Source organism: Meleagris gallopavo, chromosome 1, assembly GCF_905368555.1.
Source record: "Meleagris gallopavo chromosome 1, MGAL_WU_HG_1.1, whole genome shotgun sequence".
In the NCBI taxonomy this organism is placed as follows: Eukaryota; Metazoa; Chordata; class Aves; order Galliformes; family Phasianidae; genus Meleagris; species Meleagris gallopavo.
Genome location: NC_139404.1, coordinates 33145254 through 33161571, shown reverse-complemented (window position 1 = coordinate 33161571; position 16318 = coordinate 33145254). Strand labels below are relative to the sequence as shown.

Genomic DNA, 16318 nt, shown 5'->3' with positions numbered 1-16318 from the left:
CTTCCCTCCTTGAGCTTAAAACCACTCCCCCTTGTTCTATCACTGTCTACCTTTGTAAAAAGTTGATTTTCCTCCTTTGTTTAATCCTCTTTTAAATACTGAAAGGCTCAATGAGGTTACCGCACAGCCTTCTCTTTTCCAGGCTGAACAAGCCAATCTCCCTCAGCCTGTTTATGCAGGAGAGATGCCCCAACCCTCTGATCATCTCTGGAATATTCACCTTGACTCAAGCTTACAGCTGTTTCTAAGAAAACAAACATTCTGCTCATAATCTAAGTACCCCTAAAACCTTAACGGCTCTGCAGTGTCCCTGCTAAGCCAGGCACCTCAAAATGAAGCCTGAAAACAGCAGTGGGAGTGTTTCTTGACAAGGAGTACAGGGTGCTTTGTTTGTAGGCACCAGGAAGTCTGGAAGATGGAAAATTTGAAAACTAGGTGTACAACTTAACATCACTGATACTTCATAAATGTCTTCAATGCTTTGTTATGTGCTTTTTAGCAGGAAGTCGTGTGTGTGCCAGTAGCCCGACACTCATTGACAGGAAGCATAGGAAGGATATTGGGTCAGGAAAGTGTTAGGATTTGGACCTGAACAGTGCTGGGTGGGAATCTGGGTTGTGCCTGACAGTCCTAAATCTTTGTCATCACAGTAATATTTTTAGCATCCTTCTTGCTTTATAAACCACTGATTACTGTGTGCGTCAGCATACAACTTGTGTGAGGAGTTCTCATTGCAGCTATATGCTGGAGGGCTTGTTGTAATTCCTCAGAACCAAGTCCAGCTTTCACAGCATCACTTTGACATCTACAAATAGTAATTCTGTTTTCTTTCTCTCCTTCATCCACAGCTTTGTGATTACTTCCATAAATTGTGTCAAACTCAGTGACCTAAGGAACAAAGTTTTCAGAAACCCACAGAGCCATGGGTACCCAAGTACTTATTCAAATACAGAACTGCAGCCTCTGGGTGAGGTAAACTCTCAGCTGCAAACAGCTGGGAAGCAGCAAGGTACTACAAGGTGCTGGCTCTGTCTTTCCAAACTTTCCCTCTGAATCTCTAGAGGTCCCTGCTAGCACCTAAAGGCAAACATGGTGCAGCCCTCCTTGGCTTGCTTCTAACTCAGGCTTCTCAGAGCCATTTGCTTTACAAGAAGCTCAGAAATAATGGGAAAATGCTGCTCCATCAAAATAAAGATCTTGCAGGTGTGACACATCTGCTTTTGCCATCTCATCCTCCTGCTGTTCATCGGTTTTCATAGGAAATATGTGTGCTTTCAAGTTCTGGACTTAGATGCAGAACCTGCTTGGACTGCCTTGCCAACACAAGATGGGACCTCTGCAATGCCCGTCTTGTTCTTCAGGTGTAAGTTGACCATTGGATTAGATGTTCTTGAAAGTCTTTTCCAAGCTCAATATTTATATGATTCTGAGACACCCAGACTCTCTGCTAGATGTGACCAAACAAGTGTTTTGTAAAAGCCAGAATATTTTGGAGGACAAGCCAGCCCTGCATTTCCGTACAGGTTACCTTTCTCAGACTGGATACAGGATTTCCTAGAATCATAGATTGCTTGTGTTGGGAAAGACTTTAAGGGTGACCCAGTTCCACCTCCTGCATGGGCAGGGACACTTCCCTTCAGCTCAGGCTGCCCATGAGTTCCAACCTGGCCATGACTGCCTTCAGGGATGGGGCACACACAGTTTCTCTGTGCAGCCTTTGCCAGAACTTCACCATGCTGAGCATGAAAAAATTCCTCCTAATGTTTAATCTAAACCTGCTTTCTTTCACTTTAAACCCATTACTCCTTGTCCTATCACTACATGCCCTAGTAAAAAGTATCCTCATCTTTCTTACGCTTACGTATTCATAGGCTGCAAGGAGGTTCCCTGGAGTTTTTCTGCTCTCTCCTCTCCAGGCTGAACACAGATTTTGGTGCTGGAGTCCCAGAAGGGAAACAAAACCCCAAAAGTGCTCTCATGCCATGGGTTCACCCTCCTCCTCTGCCCTGCATAGGAAGTGAATTCCAGCAGTTCAGAGGCTGCAGTTCCAGCTGCAGAAGTAGTGGTAGTCCAGCAGCATCCACACCGATGGGGCCGCAGGTGGGAATGAGAATGGAAAAGAGTTTAGAATTAACTACATGTGAGTACCTGATCAGCTGTGTTTCGGTTCGTTATTTTTATCTTGTGTATAAATGGATTTTGTTCAGGATAAATGGGATTTAAGCACAAAATTAGCCCGTGATGTAAGTGAAATTTAGAAGAGAGGTCTCGATGATAGATTTGAAATTAATTTTGGACATGCCCTTATAGTAGCACTGAGGAAAAAAACATCTGAAGACTTGAGAAAATTGTTGTGGTGAAATTCTGCTGGATGTGAGAGTACTGTGGCAGCTGCTAGGTGCACTCTGCTGGCTGCCAGCCATAGAGTTGCTGTATGATCACAACAAGCTGCTCTGCAAACACTGTAGTCAGAACAAAAAAAAAAAACCAATTAAGAACAAATCTGATGTGTTGAACTGGTTGGTGAACAGCCTCACAGTTCTCAGCATCCCTTGGTCAAGGTTGTGAAGGATTTTAGATTCCACCCGTAGCACACTTGAAACGTACATTCTGACTGACAACAACCTCTTTAATAAGTTCTTCCATTCCAGTCAAAAAGCCATTGTTAGAAAAATGACTGCTTCAATGACCATTTTATTTCTCTGTGTGGCAGCACTTGTCTCTGTGATGTGGCTGACCTGAAAAGTAATGCATTTAAATAAATGCATAGCACTTTTAATGTTCTTTGGTCAGTGTTTACAGATGTTAGTGTGCACTACAGAACACGCACACAGCAGATATGAAGTGGGGCACCAGGCATGGGATGCTGCAGGGCATGGGTCCATGTCAGCTCTGGGTGCAGCAGCTGCCTGCCTGCTGTGTTCTGTGCACGTATACTCCTGTTCTGGTACTCTAACCTGGGCAAAATGAAAGTTTCTTTGATTTCATAGAAAAAGTGACATTCTTAACATAAGAACAGTACTTTCCTGCATCAATTGCTGATTGATGCTTGGTCTGGTTTCAGTTGATCCCCACAGATCAACACCATGTGGACCAAAGAAAGGCTCATCCCTCTGAGCAGTGGGGACTTCGTGGCTCTCCCACACAGGGTCACAAGGCAACAAGTTCCACACCCTTCCAAGGACACTGGGAACACTGCAACAAGTTTCCAGCAGTTCCTGAGCCCCCGGGGCTGAGCAGAAGTTTGTGACACTGAGGACGGCTGTGCCTGGAGCTCCCTGCAACTCCAAACTCTTGTTTTCAGAGCTGACCATCGAGCTGAATGTACCACCTCCACCACTGCTCATTTTCTGCCCTGCTAATTGACTTTTCTCAGATCAACAACCCCCACTGCTTTGCTAAGTGCTGTAAGGTCGGCAGACCCCTTCCTCCTCCAAACCTCTGGGCTGCGCAGCGAAGGCAAGGGCTGCTCTCACCGCAAGGCCTCTGAGCAAAGAGCAACGTGGCACCAGGGTTTCAGCATCAAGTTAAACAAGGGAAGGGTACTCCTCAACTCGTCATTTCTCTTTTGTTTTAAAATAGGTTGAAAGCCGCCACAGAAGCCTCTCTGTGCGGCAGCTGACTGCAGGAATTAGGTTACACTTCCTCTGGGCTACGCAGGGCCCCGAGTGAGGGACGACCTGTGCCAGCCCTTCCTGCAGCTCTGAGCCGGCTTTTGTGCGGCAGAGGACGAGAAGAAATACCTAAAGTAGGTCACTGGGTGCTGGAACGCAGAGGCTGCACTGCAGGCTGACGGATGGGCCCACCAAGAATGTTGCTGTGGGTTTGCAGGACCTGTATGGAAAGTGGTACTGAGGGCAGCAGCACAAGTCCAAGAAGCCCACAGCCCAAGATGGCTGCCACAGCCCTGGATGGCTCCCCTCACTCACTTGGGTTTAAGCAAGCATTCCAAACGCTTGTTTCAAAATGGTTTTTCTCCTCCTTGAACCATTATAAGTTGGAGGGACTTTGGTGAGCGTACGGGGATAGTGCTCGTTAATTAGGAAGCATCCTGTCTGGGAACAAGCACTGCTTCAGGCCAGGATGGCGACCTGATGCAGGGTGGGTGTGGATGGCGAGGGAATACTGATTATTCTCTCATGGGGAAAGTAAGGATAAATGAGAAATCCACGCCAGACAGTATGGAGGTTGAGCCATCAAAACCACACACACAGACAGAACTATCTTCTTTATTATAAAGATACACTATGAGGAACAAACCTGAATGTATACTGAAGCTTGTAATGGTACATGCCAAAATGTACAGTACTATACATAAAAGTGCATTGTCACAACAGATTAACAGTGCATTTCTCTTCCAGAACCGTAAAGTATCCATGTTTTTGTTTGTTCTTCGAGAATGGAAGGAATGCAATGGGAATGCAGCCATACACGAACAGGGAAAGATGCAATGGAAATGCAACAGTACAAGAGCAAGGCTAAAGCTCCTCTAAAATTTAAAGGCACTTTCACATGTACATACTACAGATGTACATTGACACAAGTAGGTAACAGTCAACAAGCAGGAAGCTACCAGTACTGCAATTCATCAAACTTGACAGTAAAGGACAATACTGACTCGATTAGGTGTGCAGGAGTTACCCTTTAGTACGTCTGTAGTTGTAGCAGTCTTTCCTGTTACATATCCACTTACTATACTTTTAAGTATCTATAATTACCATCGAACTACACATTTAACTGTGTGAATGCACTAAGTGGATGCATTCACTAAATGCACTGTTTCTAATATTTTCTTTTGCTAAACAATTTCTAGTATAAGCATTATGGAGTTCAGTACAGTTATTTAAACATACAAAATTCCCTACGCAATTTAAAGATACAGGCATCCATCTCAATTATGCCAGGTAGGTTATTTTAAGAACGCTAGACTACAACTGCATGTCAATGACAGCTGGAATTCCAGTTTGTTTCACTGTTTCTAGTAAACTGAGGAACCACTGGCACTTATCTCCTGGTCCCGAAGGAGCGTGCAGACCCCAGAGAGCAGCGCTAACCAGGCTGGGGAGCCACTGCTGCACTGTGCTCTGGGAATCCAGACTTTGCTTCTCAATGGGACAGAGGACAGCCTGCAGTGGGGCTGATGATGGGTTTGCACACAGTGGGAGTAGTGGAGGAGCCCAGATGGGTGGGCTCTCCAATGCATTGAATGGGATGCTCTTCTCTGGGGCTTTGTGGTATCTCTCTATAAAGTGTAAATCATAGCAGAAGTAAATTGCTCGTAGATTACACCACCTCAGTAACTGTCTGTATCAAAAGTTGTCACCACTCTTCCTCTCCTAGACTGAATTATGTGTAGTGAATGGGACAACTTAAAGCTCTCCATTGGCGAGGTCTTAAATAACGCATGGAAAGAGAGATCTCAAAGCCTGTTTTACTCCCATAGCTGGACTACTATGGATTTTTTTTTCCCCATCCTCTTCATTAGAACTTATTTTTTGGGTTGGATGTTGGAAATCTTACTCACAGAAATCATCTGATGGCTTACTGCTGCAAAGTGCTGAGCAGCTGTACATTTAGTTCACGTGGAGCAAAGCTCAACAACAGAGTGCTAAGCAAAGCCGACAGTCTTCACTCACACATTGGCGTAAGAAAGGTACTGATTTCTGCCGTTAAAAAAAAAAAACAAAACAAGAGGGGAAAAAGTGGTTATGGAAAACCTGAGTCAGGTTGAATCCAGGTGGTAGAACAGCTGCCTGTTCTGTGGGTGAGCCCAGCCCTGCGTGGGGCAGCCCGCCTGCAGAGTGCCCTGTGGGGCTGTAGTCAGCACAGCGCTGAGAGACAACTAGCAGCACTGGGGCAGCTCAAACTCTGACTGCTGCAGCTCAAATCACATTTTTAGTCTGCCACTGAGCAATAAAGTCAATGGGATACTTTGCTGAATGACTGCGTAGCTGATCCTTTTAACTGCCTACCAGCCCGCCAAATGGACCGACAGTCACACGCTTCCTAGAGCCTGGCTCGTCCAGCTAGCAACTTTAAATGAAGTTAGCTTTTGTATGCAGTATCGGGGAATGAAGGTCTAGGTTGGTGGCGAGAGGAGTTTCTTGATACTATCCTGGAGATGCGTTAGCTGTGACCTATCAGTGAGAGCAGAGCAGTGTGATCTCCAGATCTATTCAGCACCTGTCCCAAAGTGAGACTGACAACAAGAAAGCTAAAAACTGGTGCCAACTGTGAGAGCTGTGGTGGCTTTTTTTCTTTGTGTGTGTCTTAAATAGGAACTGTGGCCTGAGATGACTTAGACATTCCACACAGACACTTAACCCTCACATGCTGTATTTCAGCTCTTCCTAACTTGCTTCAGAATTGTTTTGGTGACGCAGAAACGAGAGGTTCCACCTCTCTGATACCCCCCTCCCTGCCCCTTACTTTTGTGCAGGATCTGTTATTACATAGTTACAGTAAGACTGTGAAATACGGTACAACGTGGCAAGCTGTTTGTGATCCGTGTTGATTTTATTACAAACGGTGCAGCATCAAGTTTTCAAGTAAGTGTATGTTTGCTTTCTTTTAAAATGATGCACAATTGTCCAGTTTTTTTTTTAATTGAAACCATACAAAATACAAATGCCCATGTTAATGTAGCTACTTTCAGACAATACATTCAAAAACACTGAAAAACAAAGCCTCTCCAGTTATAAACATGAACAAATGATGTTATGGAGCCCTGACTTCTATCGTTAATCCATTTCTTTCCCTAGCATACTCCAGCCGGGCACTGTGGGTGGCTGAGCTTCTACATTGTGCAAGATTTGTCTGCTGGACCCTGGGAAGGAGGGGAAGGCCCTATGCTAGGGTTTGTTTTTGGAAGAACAATAGGTTTTGGCCTAAGAGCGGGAGGTTTCAGCTGCACTCCCATTCTAGGGGCCACCATGGGCTTGAAAGTACTCATGGTGTCACTGGAAGAACTAGTGCTACGGCGAATCTGAGGCTCAGAGCTCCGTAAAACCACGCTGTGGAGAGGGCTCAGCGACTCTGTGGAGGTGGCGGGGGTGGGGCTGTTCTTCATCTGTTCCAAGGTGTCCAGCACGACGTCGGGGGCGTGCTTGGCGGAGCTCTGCCGCTCCAGCTCCCGCAGCTCGTTCAGCGCCGTGTTCATCGTCTCCTCAATGTCCTGGGTCAGAGCACAGAGACAGTGGCACGTCATTGGAGCCGCTACTGAACTCACAGAGCAGGACGAGCAGGGAGGGGTGCAAAATGCACGAATTAACTTGCCAGCTACCCTCTCTTTAATGAATATTAGAGTGTTAAAGCCAATTTGCACCAGATTTATTTGAAAGACGTTACAATCGACAAATCTGCAGTCTGGTTGAACGCTGCAAAATTTAACCTGCTTACGCGACATTAGTCAAAATCCATCTCAACTGTTAAAAAAAATCAATTAAGCCAAAACCTGGAATAATTTTATTAGGTGACAGTTAGGGCAATGAACATTTGCTTCATGGCATTTTTATTTAACTGAGAAGACTTCTTGCATCTTTGGGGTAACGCCAGCTCTTTAGATTTTGTCCCATTTGCTGGCTCTTAGTTGGCTGCAACCCCCACACTCAGGTGTTCAGGATGGGCACTGCCTACAGGGGTTACAAACCACGTTTTCTAAGGAAGTCGTGCCTGCATGTCTGTCAGCTCTTCTCTCCTGTTTCTCCAAGTTACATTTTAAGCAGAAAAACTGCAAGATGTCATTGTTCCATGAGCTTATCTTAGAAACTGTTTTCTATTAGGTTTTCCAGCACAAATATTGAAAGAAAGCACCAGCACTGTTTATTTATTCTCAGTGGTACTGAGATAGAACTGAGGTTAAATATCTAATGTTCCTTGCTTACTCACAAGAACTTTCACGTAGGTTAAGCAAAGTTCAGGTTCTTTCACAGCCAAATTATCACTAGTTTAGGCATGAAAAATGATAGCTTGAGCCAAACAGCACTACGTGTGGCTCATGAAAAGTAAACAAACAACTTAGAGTAAAACAAAACAGTAACAACATTTAGATTTTCTAACTCTCTAGTAGTGGTTCAGCTTTCTGACCCAACCGTGACAGTCCCCTGTGTCCCTTGTTGGAAGCTGAGTTTGAAAGCAAGCACTGTCAGTACATGAAATTTTAAAACATGAGTGCCAGTGTTATTAGAAAATACTTCTGCAATCATACTGTACCCCAGGGTGCCCCAGTAATCATGTTATACTATCTAGACAAAACCTGAGTTTTGAAGACAAAAGCATTAATTTGTTCAAGAGCTCCCTGTTACCAGTTTTGCACAGTCACAGAATCATAGAATGGTTTGAGTTGGAAGGGACCTTTAAGATCACATAGTTCCAACCCCCTGCTATAGGCAGGGACACCTCCCTCTAAACCAGTTGTTCAAAGCCCCATCCAGCCTGGCCCTGAATGTTTCCAGAGGGAGGCATCCACAGTCTTGCCATGGATGCCATCCTCACCACAAAGCACTTCTTCCTACTTCCACAATGACCAATGTGATGATCGGATGCTCCCTGTTCCACCCTTCTTATCATTCCACTGATAGGAATGAAACTCTTGAAGGGTTCTCATGGGGACCATATGGATTTACAACAGGGCAACTTCTTGCATTTTATGTTCTAAGGAACAACTACAAGCATCAAATAATTGTACAGTACGAACCACATATGATCTATATGAAAGCTAAATATGATTTACACTTCACAAGACTCCAGAAAGTAAATCTGTGCTTTGAATGGCAAAGGCAGCTACTAGCCAGTCAAGGCACTCAGAAATAATTGAACACTAATTACATGCATGTTAGATTAGGCTTGCCTTCATCAGAGCACAGAGACTTACGTAACCATTGCAATCACTTATTATCCTAGCAGAGTGTGTGGCAGAGGCAATTTCGTTATGGTATAACAGGAAATTATTTCTTTTTATTGCTTTTGCAACATCTATTCCCCTTGTGCTTCTCCATCCAGGATCTCTTAATGCTTTTTCCTTCACATGCACTGTTTAGAAAGCTAAGTAGGATATTCTCCTGCACACTCATACTTGTGTTCCCCCTTCCCCCCCCATGCTATGCTGTTCACTGAGATTTGCCACTATTAAAAGCAGAGTGAGTGGGGAAAAAAAGGCACAAACCTGAGCTATTGACTCTGGGTCCAGTGGCTTATGATCATTGAAACCTGTATACTGACCAGACGACGTAGATCTTCTGATTGGAGGGCTATCAATCTTCTTCAGAGAATCATGCCTACTGATGTTGGTGAGACTGCCATGCCCAGGCCTACGTCTCCTTTCAGGGCTGTCTGCATTGAGGTTCCGGTTTTGAAGGAGGGCTCTGGGACTGCAGTGAGTTGCCAGGTTGGGGGATCCCAGGTCCACGGATGAACTGGAGAGAGGGTGAGGGGGGTGTACTGGGCAGTGACCATCACTGCTTCTGCCGGGGCGCCTTAGAGGAGGTGGAGGTTCTGATCTCTTTCTTTGCCTGTATGAATGAATAGCAGTCATAGTACGAGTTGTAGTGATCCACCACAAACACGTCAAGAATTGGTGCATTACCTGAGCTGTGAGCAGTACTAGTGAAAACCTGTTATGCTCAGACTTACCTTCCTAAATATACATCAGAATGACGATCTGTGGGAGAATTCATGTCCTTTGATGATGACTTGTCCTCAGTTACAGGTCCACTGCTGGCCTCACTGTCTGCTTTTTGGCTCAGTGTATCAGAGAAAGTATCATCCCTGAGCAGAACACACATACTGAGATTAGAGGTCAGAGAATTAGCTGTGACAGAGAGCATCTTGGCACTCCCAGGTGTTAATCCCCTTTAAGGAATTCCAAGCATGTTATAATGCACTGCAGCATCTCTGAGTCTCCAAAAATCACTTATAATCCTTCTGATTACTCAGCTCTTTATGTTTGCATGCAACCTTTCCATAAACAACAACTTTGTCATCCTTGGCAATGCACATGCTTAATACTGTAATACAAGAGCTCAGGGCTGCTCTGCTCCACCCCTTGCTGTTCTGAAGTTAACTATTAGCAATTGCTAGAAAGAGATAGGCAGATTAAAACAGGTGCAGCAGCACCTATCTCTTAATGAACTGTGAACACATGCACCAAGTTGCTTAGCCAAGCAGTGGCTTTTGATTAAGAGCCACCAATTTGAGGTGATAGAGACAGAGGGCTGCTGCTTAGAAGGTAAATGTTTAACCTATCTGAGCCTTCAAAACACTGTCTCATTTGGAAATGACTTATTAATTGCTTCAGTATGCTTTTACACCCCACCAAGAGCCCTGTTGTACGAGACACTGCTTACATATCTTGCACCACTATGTACTGGTGAGGGACAAGGCCATCGATTCCATTGTGCCTTCCTTCCCACCAATCTTCAGATGCTCGATGATACAGGAGAAGGGAAGCTCCTTTTTTGAAAGAGAGTTCTCGTGCAGATCTTCCAATGTAGTCAAACTTGGCTATAGCTTCTATGGGCTCGCACTCTGGGTAGGAAAGGAAGAAGAGTGGTTATCAGATTCCACAGAATGCATTTTGGCTTCATCAAACTCACTGATTGCATTTTCTTCATGCTCACTCTTACTAAGCAGAGCTGGCAGAGCTGACAGAGCTCAGTTGAGCTAAGGCAGACTTCAAGCAGTCACTGCAACATGTCCTTTACAACGAAACACAATCTGTGCCCAAAGCATGAAACATCTGGGTACGTAATAGCAGACTCCAATGGCACAACAGCTGCTGCTGGCAGAGAGGGCTCAATCTACAGAGCAAGGGCTCTTTCATGGCTGGGTGTGAGCTGGAGGCAAGGTAATGAGGACCCCTGAATGTAAGATGAACAAACTGAATAATTGAGATCTGAGGAAGCAGTGTGATAAAGACAATGAGAACGCCTGAAGACAATCCTGCAAAATACCATTTTAAAAATTAATACACTATTGGTTTGAATAACTCAAAGTAGGACCTCTGAAATAACCATTTTCTTTATACAACAGAACAAAATCTGGGTGGAAATTAACATCTGGACTAATGACTAGCATAGCAACTTTCTGTCTGGTGCAAATTAAAATCTCTGAGGCAGTAATTCCCCAAAAGGCCAGGTGTGTAATAAAAGCCACTGTCTCTTTATGACAACATTTTGCACATTTTAAAATTAACTTCATCCTGCAGTAAACAAACACATGACTGTACCTTTATTGAGGCCACAGTTTGCAGCTATTTGTTTTAATGACTTGCCCAGCCCACAGAAGGCTGCCTGGTGCCCTGCTGTTTGGGTGGCCGCGCTGTAGCAAACTGCAGGGTGCTCAGCTTGGTCAGAGCTGTAACACCAGAAGCTTTCCTGAGGTGGTACACAGGGGCATGGGGAAGTAACTTCTACAACATAACTGAACTCAGGTAGAACTCAAAAGGACAAGATTGTATGGACATGACTCTAAGCCAACAAGCAAGCTAATGGGCTATGGAATAATGGGTCAAGAACTCAGAAGCAGAAGCGCACAGGTTTCAGAGAGTCACTTGCTCACTAATGGGTAATAATTTGAAATGCTAAAAAAACAACAAAACAGTAACAAAAAAGAAACCCAACACCCCCCCCAAAACAAACAAAACAAACAAAAAAAAACCCACACATTTTTCCAGCAAATAAGAAGATCCCAAATTGCCCAGACGTAATTTTCTCTGACATTCTCTGAAGTGAACTGATAAGAGTCACAGATACTGGACTGACTGATAAACCCCTAAGTTGACTCGTTATGGGATTTCCTGTTTATCTGCTGATTTCAACAGATATCATATAGTATCCCACACTAGAGTGTACAGGTCTAAATGTCTTTTTATTTATAATTAATGGACTGAACCAGAATTAGGTATATCTCCCTCAATAGAATTATGCTAATGCAAGCATAGCACACGATGGAACTCTGTCTTCTGTACCCCATTGCCTGCACCTCACTACAGACCGACATATTTTCATACTATCTTTTGAGTTGGAAAAAAACCTCATTGCAACTCCCTGCAGTGAACAGGGACAGCTACAGCTCCATCAGGCTGCTCAGAGCCTCCCCAGCCTGACCTTGAGTGTCTCCAGGGATGGGGCATCCACCACCTCTATGGGCAACCTGTGCCAGTGCCTCAGCAGAACCATGTTCGAGGAACTGGTAATGTACTGATAACAGATGTGACTTTCGAGACATCTGACAGACTTCAGAAACAAATCCTGCTTCTTACTGGAGAAAAGGCCAATAAATCTCAGAGTTTTATTAATGGAACTAAAAATACATTCAGACAGGTTTTACTGTTTTGAAAGGGGAGTTTTCCTTGCTTGAATATTCCTGTTACATGGATAGAACTTTCCTGTAGCAAACAGCATTCGGGTTTTATTTTTTAAACAGCAATTAATGTTAGCAATTTATATAGGTCAACTCTGATCTTCAAAACCAAAGTACCATGACAGTTACTCTTAGAAATAAATGCATGGTGAGAAGCTAAGCCATTTAATACCAAGGTTACTGAATGGCAGACAAATATTTTTCAAAGAAAGCAAAGGCAATGAAAGCTGAATTTGGGATCTGTATTTCAAACTCTGCGTGGTACAGAACTGCAGTGTCTAACAGTAAAATTGACAGCTTGGAGGGAAATGTAATTGCACTGCTCTGTCAATACCTGGGGGCATTTGCCTACAGCAGCAAGGAGCATTTGGTGACATATATGATCTCACCAGCAATCATCTCCAGTGATTCAGGCAAAGATAAGGCAGTGAAAAATTAGGACAAACTGAAGTACTGCGGGAGAAGCTTTAGGGACTTGATTACATTCAGCTTTGTTCTCATTTCTTTACGACCCCGAGTTCTGTTGTGATTACTACCACCATTTGGCACGTTATGTTGTGGTGTGCTCAGAAGTGAAGGTCAGATGGACAGTAAGCAGAGCTGTCTAAACCCAGAAGTTCTCCAGGGGAGAGCAGAAGAGGCATAGGAAACGTAAGTGCTAATTTTAACTTTGCAATCTCAGTTCCAGATGTAGTACTGGCCTCCCTGCAGTGGTGACAGCATTAGGGTGGCACCAGACTGTTCTTTGCACCTCAGGACATGAGGAGCTAAGGCTGAGAGGGACAGTGGCTCCCTGCACTTTCCAGGAGGGTTGCTGTTGCTGTACACATCCTCAGTTACCCCGGGGGTACCCTGCCTGTTGGGAATACACTGTGTCCTGACATCCTCTGGGAAGAAGCTATCTCCTGTCTCCTGGTCTCTTCTGCCTCTTCTGCACCCCATCACAGAAAAGCTTTGCCATTGCAAAGTCTTGTCCTCAGGACAGCTGAGCTCTGACTGGGGAGCAACAAAAGCAAAGAAGTGTTGGTAGGACAGGTTTTAGCAGAATGAACTGCTGAAAAATAATACGAACATTACATGCTGGGGACACAGCAGTAACTCAGAGCCTTCCACGTCCCTTTAATTTTTGTCTCCAGCAGAACTACCGTCTCAGTTCTTATCCTATGTTTATGAGATATCTATGAACACAATGACACTAACTGTATGCATGTTTTCCCAGGAGAAACGACCCATCTGTTTGACTTCCTCAGGAAATTCTCATTTACATCCTTTGAAAACAAACCTAGTCATGCCTTTTCATACGCCCCAACAGGAATAAAAAAAAATCCAGCAGGTAAAAGAAGTATTCTAAAGACTGCTTGAGCAAAACACAAACAACATCCTTCATTGTTTGAATCTTTACTGCAGAGGCACTTTCAGGAAAATGTTCTATTGCAAAATTAGATAGATTTTTCAGTGTCTACACAAACTTCACAAATTAGACTTCACTTCCAGAAAAAGAAAGGTATGTGTTTTCTTTAATAGGGATACTTTACCCATATTTACAAAAACCCAGAAACACTACAGTAAAATGCATCACAGAATCATAGAATCATAGTATGGCTTGGGTTGGAAGGGACCCCAAGCATTACCTGGTTCCAACTTCCCTGCCACAGGCAGGGCCACCAACCTCCAGATCTGGTTTAGTATCATGCAATGTAATTCACCATGAAATGTAATGCATCATTTTCTCCTTTTCTTTTCCCTTTCCAGTGATCAACAGAAATAAACAAAGATGAATGGCCTCAGAAGAAAAATGACTACTAAGATGCTTAAAACTAAGCAGTTATGAAGTATTTATATGCTCAATTACAAGTTGCAGCCATCTTTTCCCCAAGCCTCCAGATGTAACCTCTGTAGACATAAGTTTTTTTAATTTTTAAAAAGTCTGGTTGTTCTGTAAATTGTAATTAAACACTCCTAGTGCTGCTGAACTAGCAAATACAGAGGGGTTTGCTCTCCTAAGAGCAGAGAGATTCACATGCAATTCAAGTTTATATAGCAAGCAAATCTTAAAGCAACCATAACAGAAAAATAAATCCTTTAGCTTTTGATCATAGCCTCTGGATTATGTTTCAATAACCCTGTAATTCCTATGAGGTTAGCTCCTTGGTCTTGGGTACATCCAGAACATTTCAGCATATACCTAATCAGATTTTCAGCGTTAACTGAAATTTACAGAATTTGCTTCTTTCATCTCCCAACAGGTGAGTACCATGTGTCTGATCAATACAACAACCCCATGCCTCCCCTGTCCACATACCAGTGGCAGTGACGAATCCAGTCTATAACCAATGAATCAGTCACACTCGATTCCCCCAAATACTCCAGACACTTCAGGTCCACCACAGGTTGATCAGTGGCCCTCATGAGATTCGATATGCAAACTGCACAGTTCTCATCTGTTCTCACATTTGGTACAAAGAACGTTTAATAAAAAGATCTGTCTAAAGAAATATGTAAATATGCACGTTGGAATAAATGTGAGATGGTAAATGCACTTAATTTAGTGCCTGTAGCCGACATTAGAAAAATGAGCTATTATAACTGAAAGCTCCTATCTATGGAAACAAAAAGAGTTAAAGCTTGCAGGCTGAGTGAGAACTGAAGGCCAACAGGGCTTTGTGTGCAACCCAGAGGGTTGCTAATCTTTGTCTTTGCAACAGTATTTTGCTAGATTAGAAATATTTTTGTGCTAACAATTATTTTGCTGTAAGCACAAATGTCTGCTTCCTTTCAATACTGAATGGATTAAAAAGGTGCGATGGGACAACTAATTGCTGGCCCATCTGGTGAACAAAAAACCACACATATCCAGCAGCTCAATTTCTCTGTTCTGTTGACAGCTCTTTTCTTCAGGGTTTGTTTCCATCAAGGACACAGTTGTAATACAAGTAGCAACAGAACAGTAATGTAAAACTGTTTCTCTGACAAATGGTGGAGTAGAGCCCACAATTACTGAGCCCCGGGTGACACACTACATATTTTCATAGCCTGAATAGGGACATTCTTACTCCTCTAATGTTTTCATCTTTCCTAAGCTTGGTTTTGAGGTAACCACTTCCATCTGCAGATGAAAAACTGTGCTTCTCTTCCCTGCCCACTTAATACTCTGTCGTTTTGGCCATGGGCCCCCAGTGTTGGCCCTTACATACAGCACTGGTGCGTTGCCTGCATTTCACTGCTTACTTCATTTATGCTCTAAATGAGAGGCAGATGGAATTCTTCAGCTTCTTATCTGGCTTGATACCTCCAACAGAAGGATGTATCCTAAAGTACAGTTATGCTGTCTCGGAAAGATAAGGTGTATTTATGAGTTTGTTCACATCATTTAATGGCGCTGTACTGTATAAGGAAGTTGCTTTTAGCTCTACACAGGTGGTCAAGGTGATCACATGTCCAGGTTCACTCATAAAACTGCCAATATTCCCTACAGTAGGTGTAGGCATGGGTATAAACCCAGGCACAAAAATAACAAGAGACTTCTATTCTCCTTTCAGTTTTTTATCCCTATATGATGCTTATCCACTCAAGTGTGCTTCCTCTCCAAACAGGTGCATAGACTGTTTGGAGAGACAGATAAGACTCTGCCTGCTTCTCCTCACCCCAGCAAAGGGGAAGAGACAGGCAATCTGTCACAGGCAGCTTGTCTCCATGACAGAGCAGACAGACACAGCTACACTTAAGCAACTGCCTGCATATTTTGTGTGCATTAGGACCAATGTAGTTAAGTCTCCTACAGGAAACTCTTACTGTTTCCCTTCTCTATGGCAGTTTTCCCAGCTCCTATCTAATGTCCCCTATATATTACTTTTTAAAAAAGAAATAATTTCCTTTCTTGCTGTAGCTTCCTTCCTTCTCTCCCTCTCCCCTCTCTACCTCTTCCCTCCTTCCATGCATCCTCTAATATGGTCAAGAG

At 43.7% G+C, this 16318-nt stretch overlaps 1 protein-coding gene across 3 annotated transcripts in view; it reads right to left on the bottom strand.

Moving 5' to 3' along the window:
- Window positions 1-4213: 4213 nt before the first annotated feature.
- Window positions 4214-16318, bottom strand: part of SRGAP1 (SLIT-ROBO Rho GTPase activating protein 1) — a 138634-nt gene continuing 126529 nt past the window's right edge. For all 3 annotated transcript variants that reach the window (XM_085220324.1, XM_085220331.1, XM_031553497.2), the window contains exons 19-22: window positions 10344-10524; window positions 9631-9765; window positions 9164-9509; window positions 4214-7174 (exon numbers count right to left, since the gene is read on the bottom strand). In XM_085220324.1, coding sequence (XP_085076450.1) covers window positions 6797-7174; window positions 9164-9509; window positions 9631-9765; window positions 10344-10524 — 1040 coding nt within the window. In that variant the 3' untranslated portion in view covers window positions 4214-6796. The remainder of the gene's footprint in view (window positions 7175-9163; window positions 9510-9630; window positions 9766-10343; window positions 10525-16318) is intronic.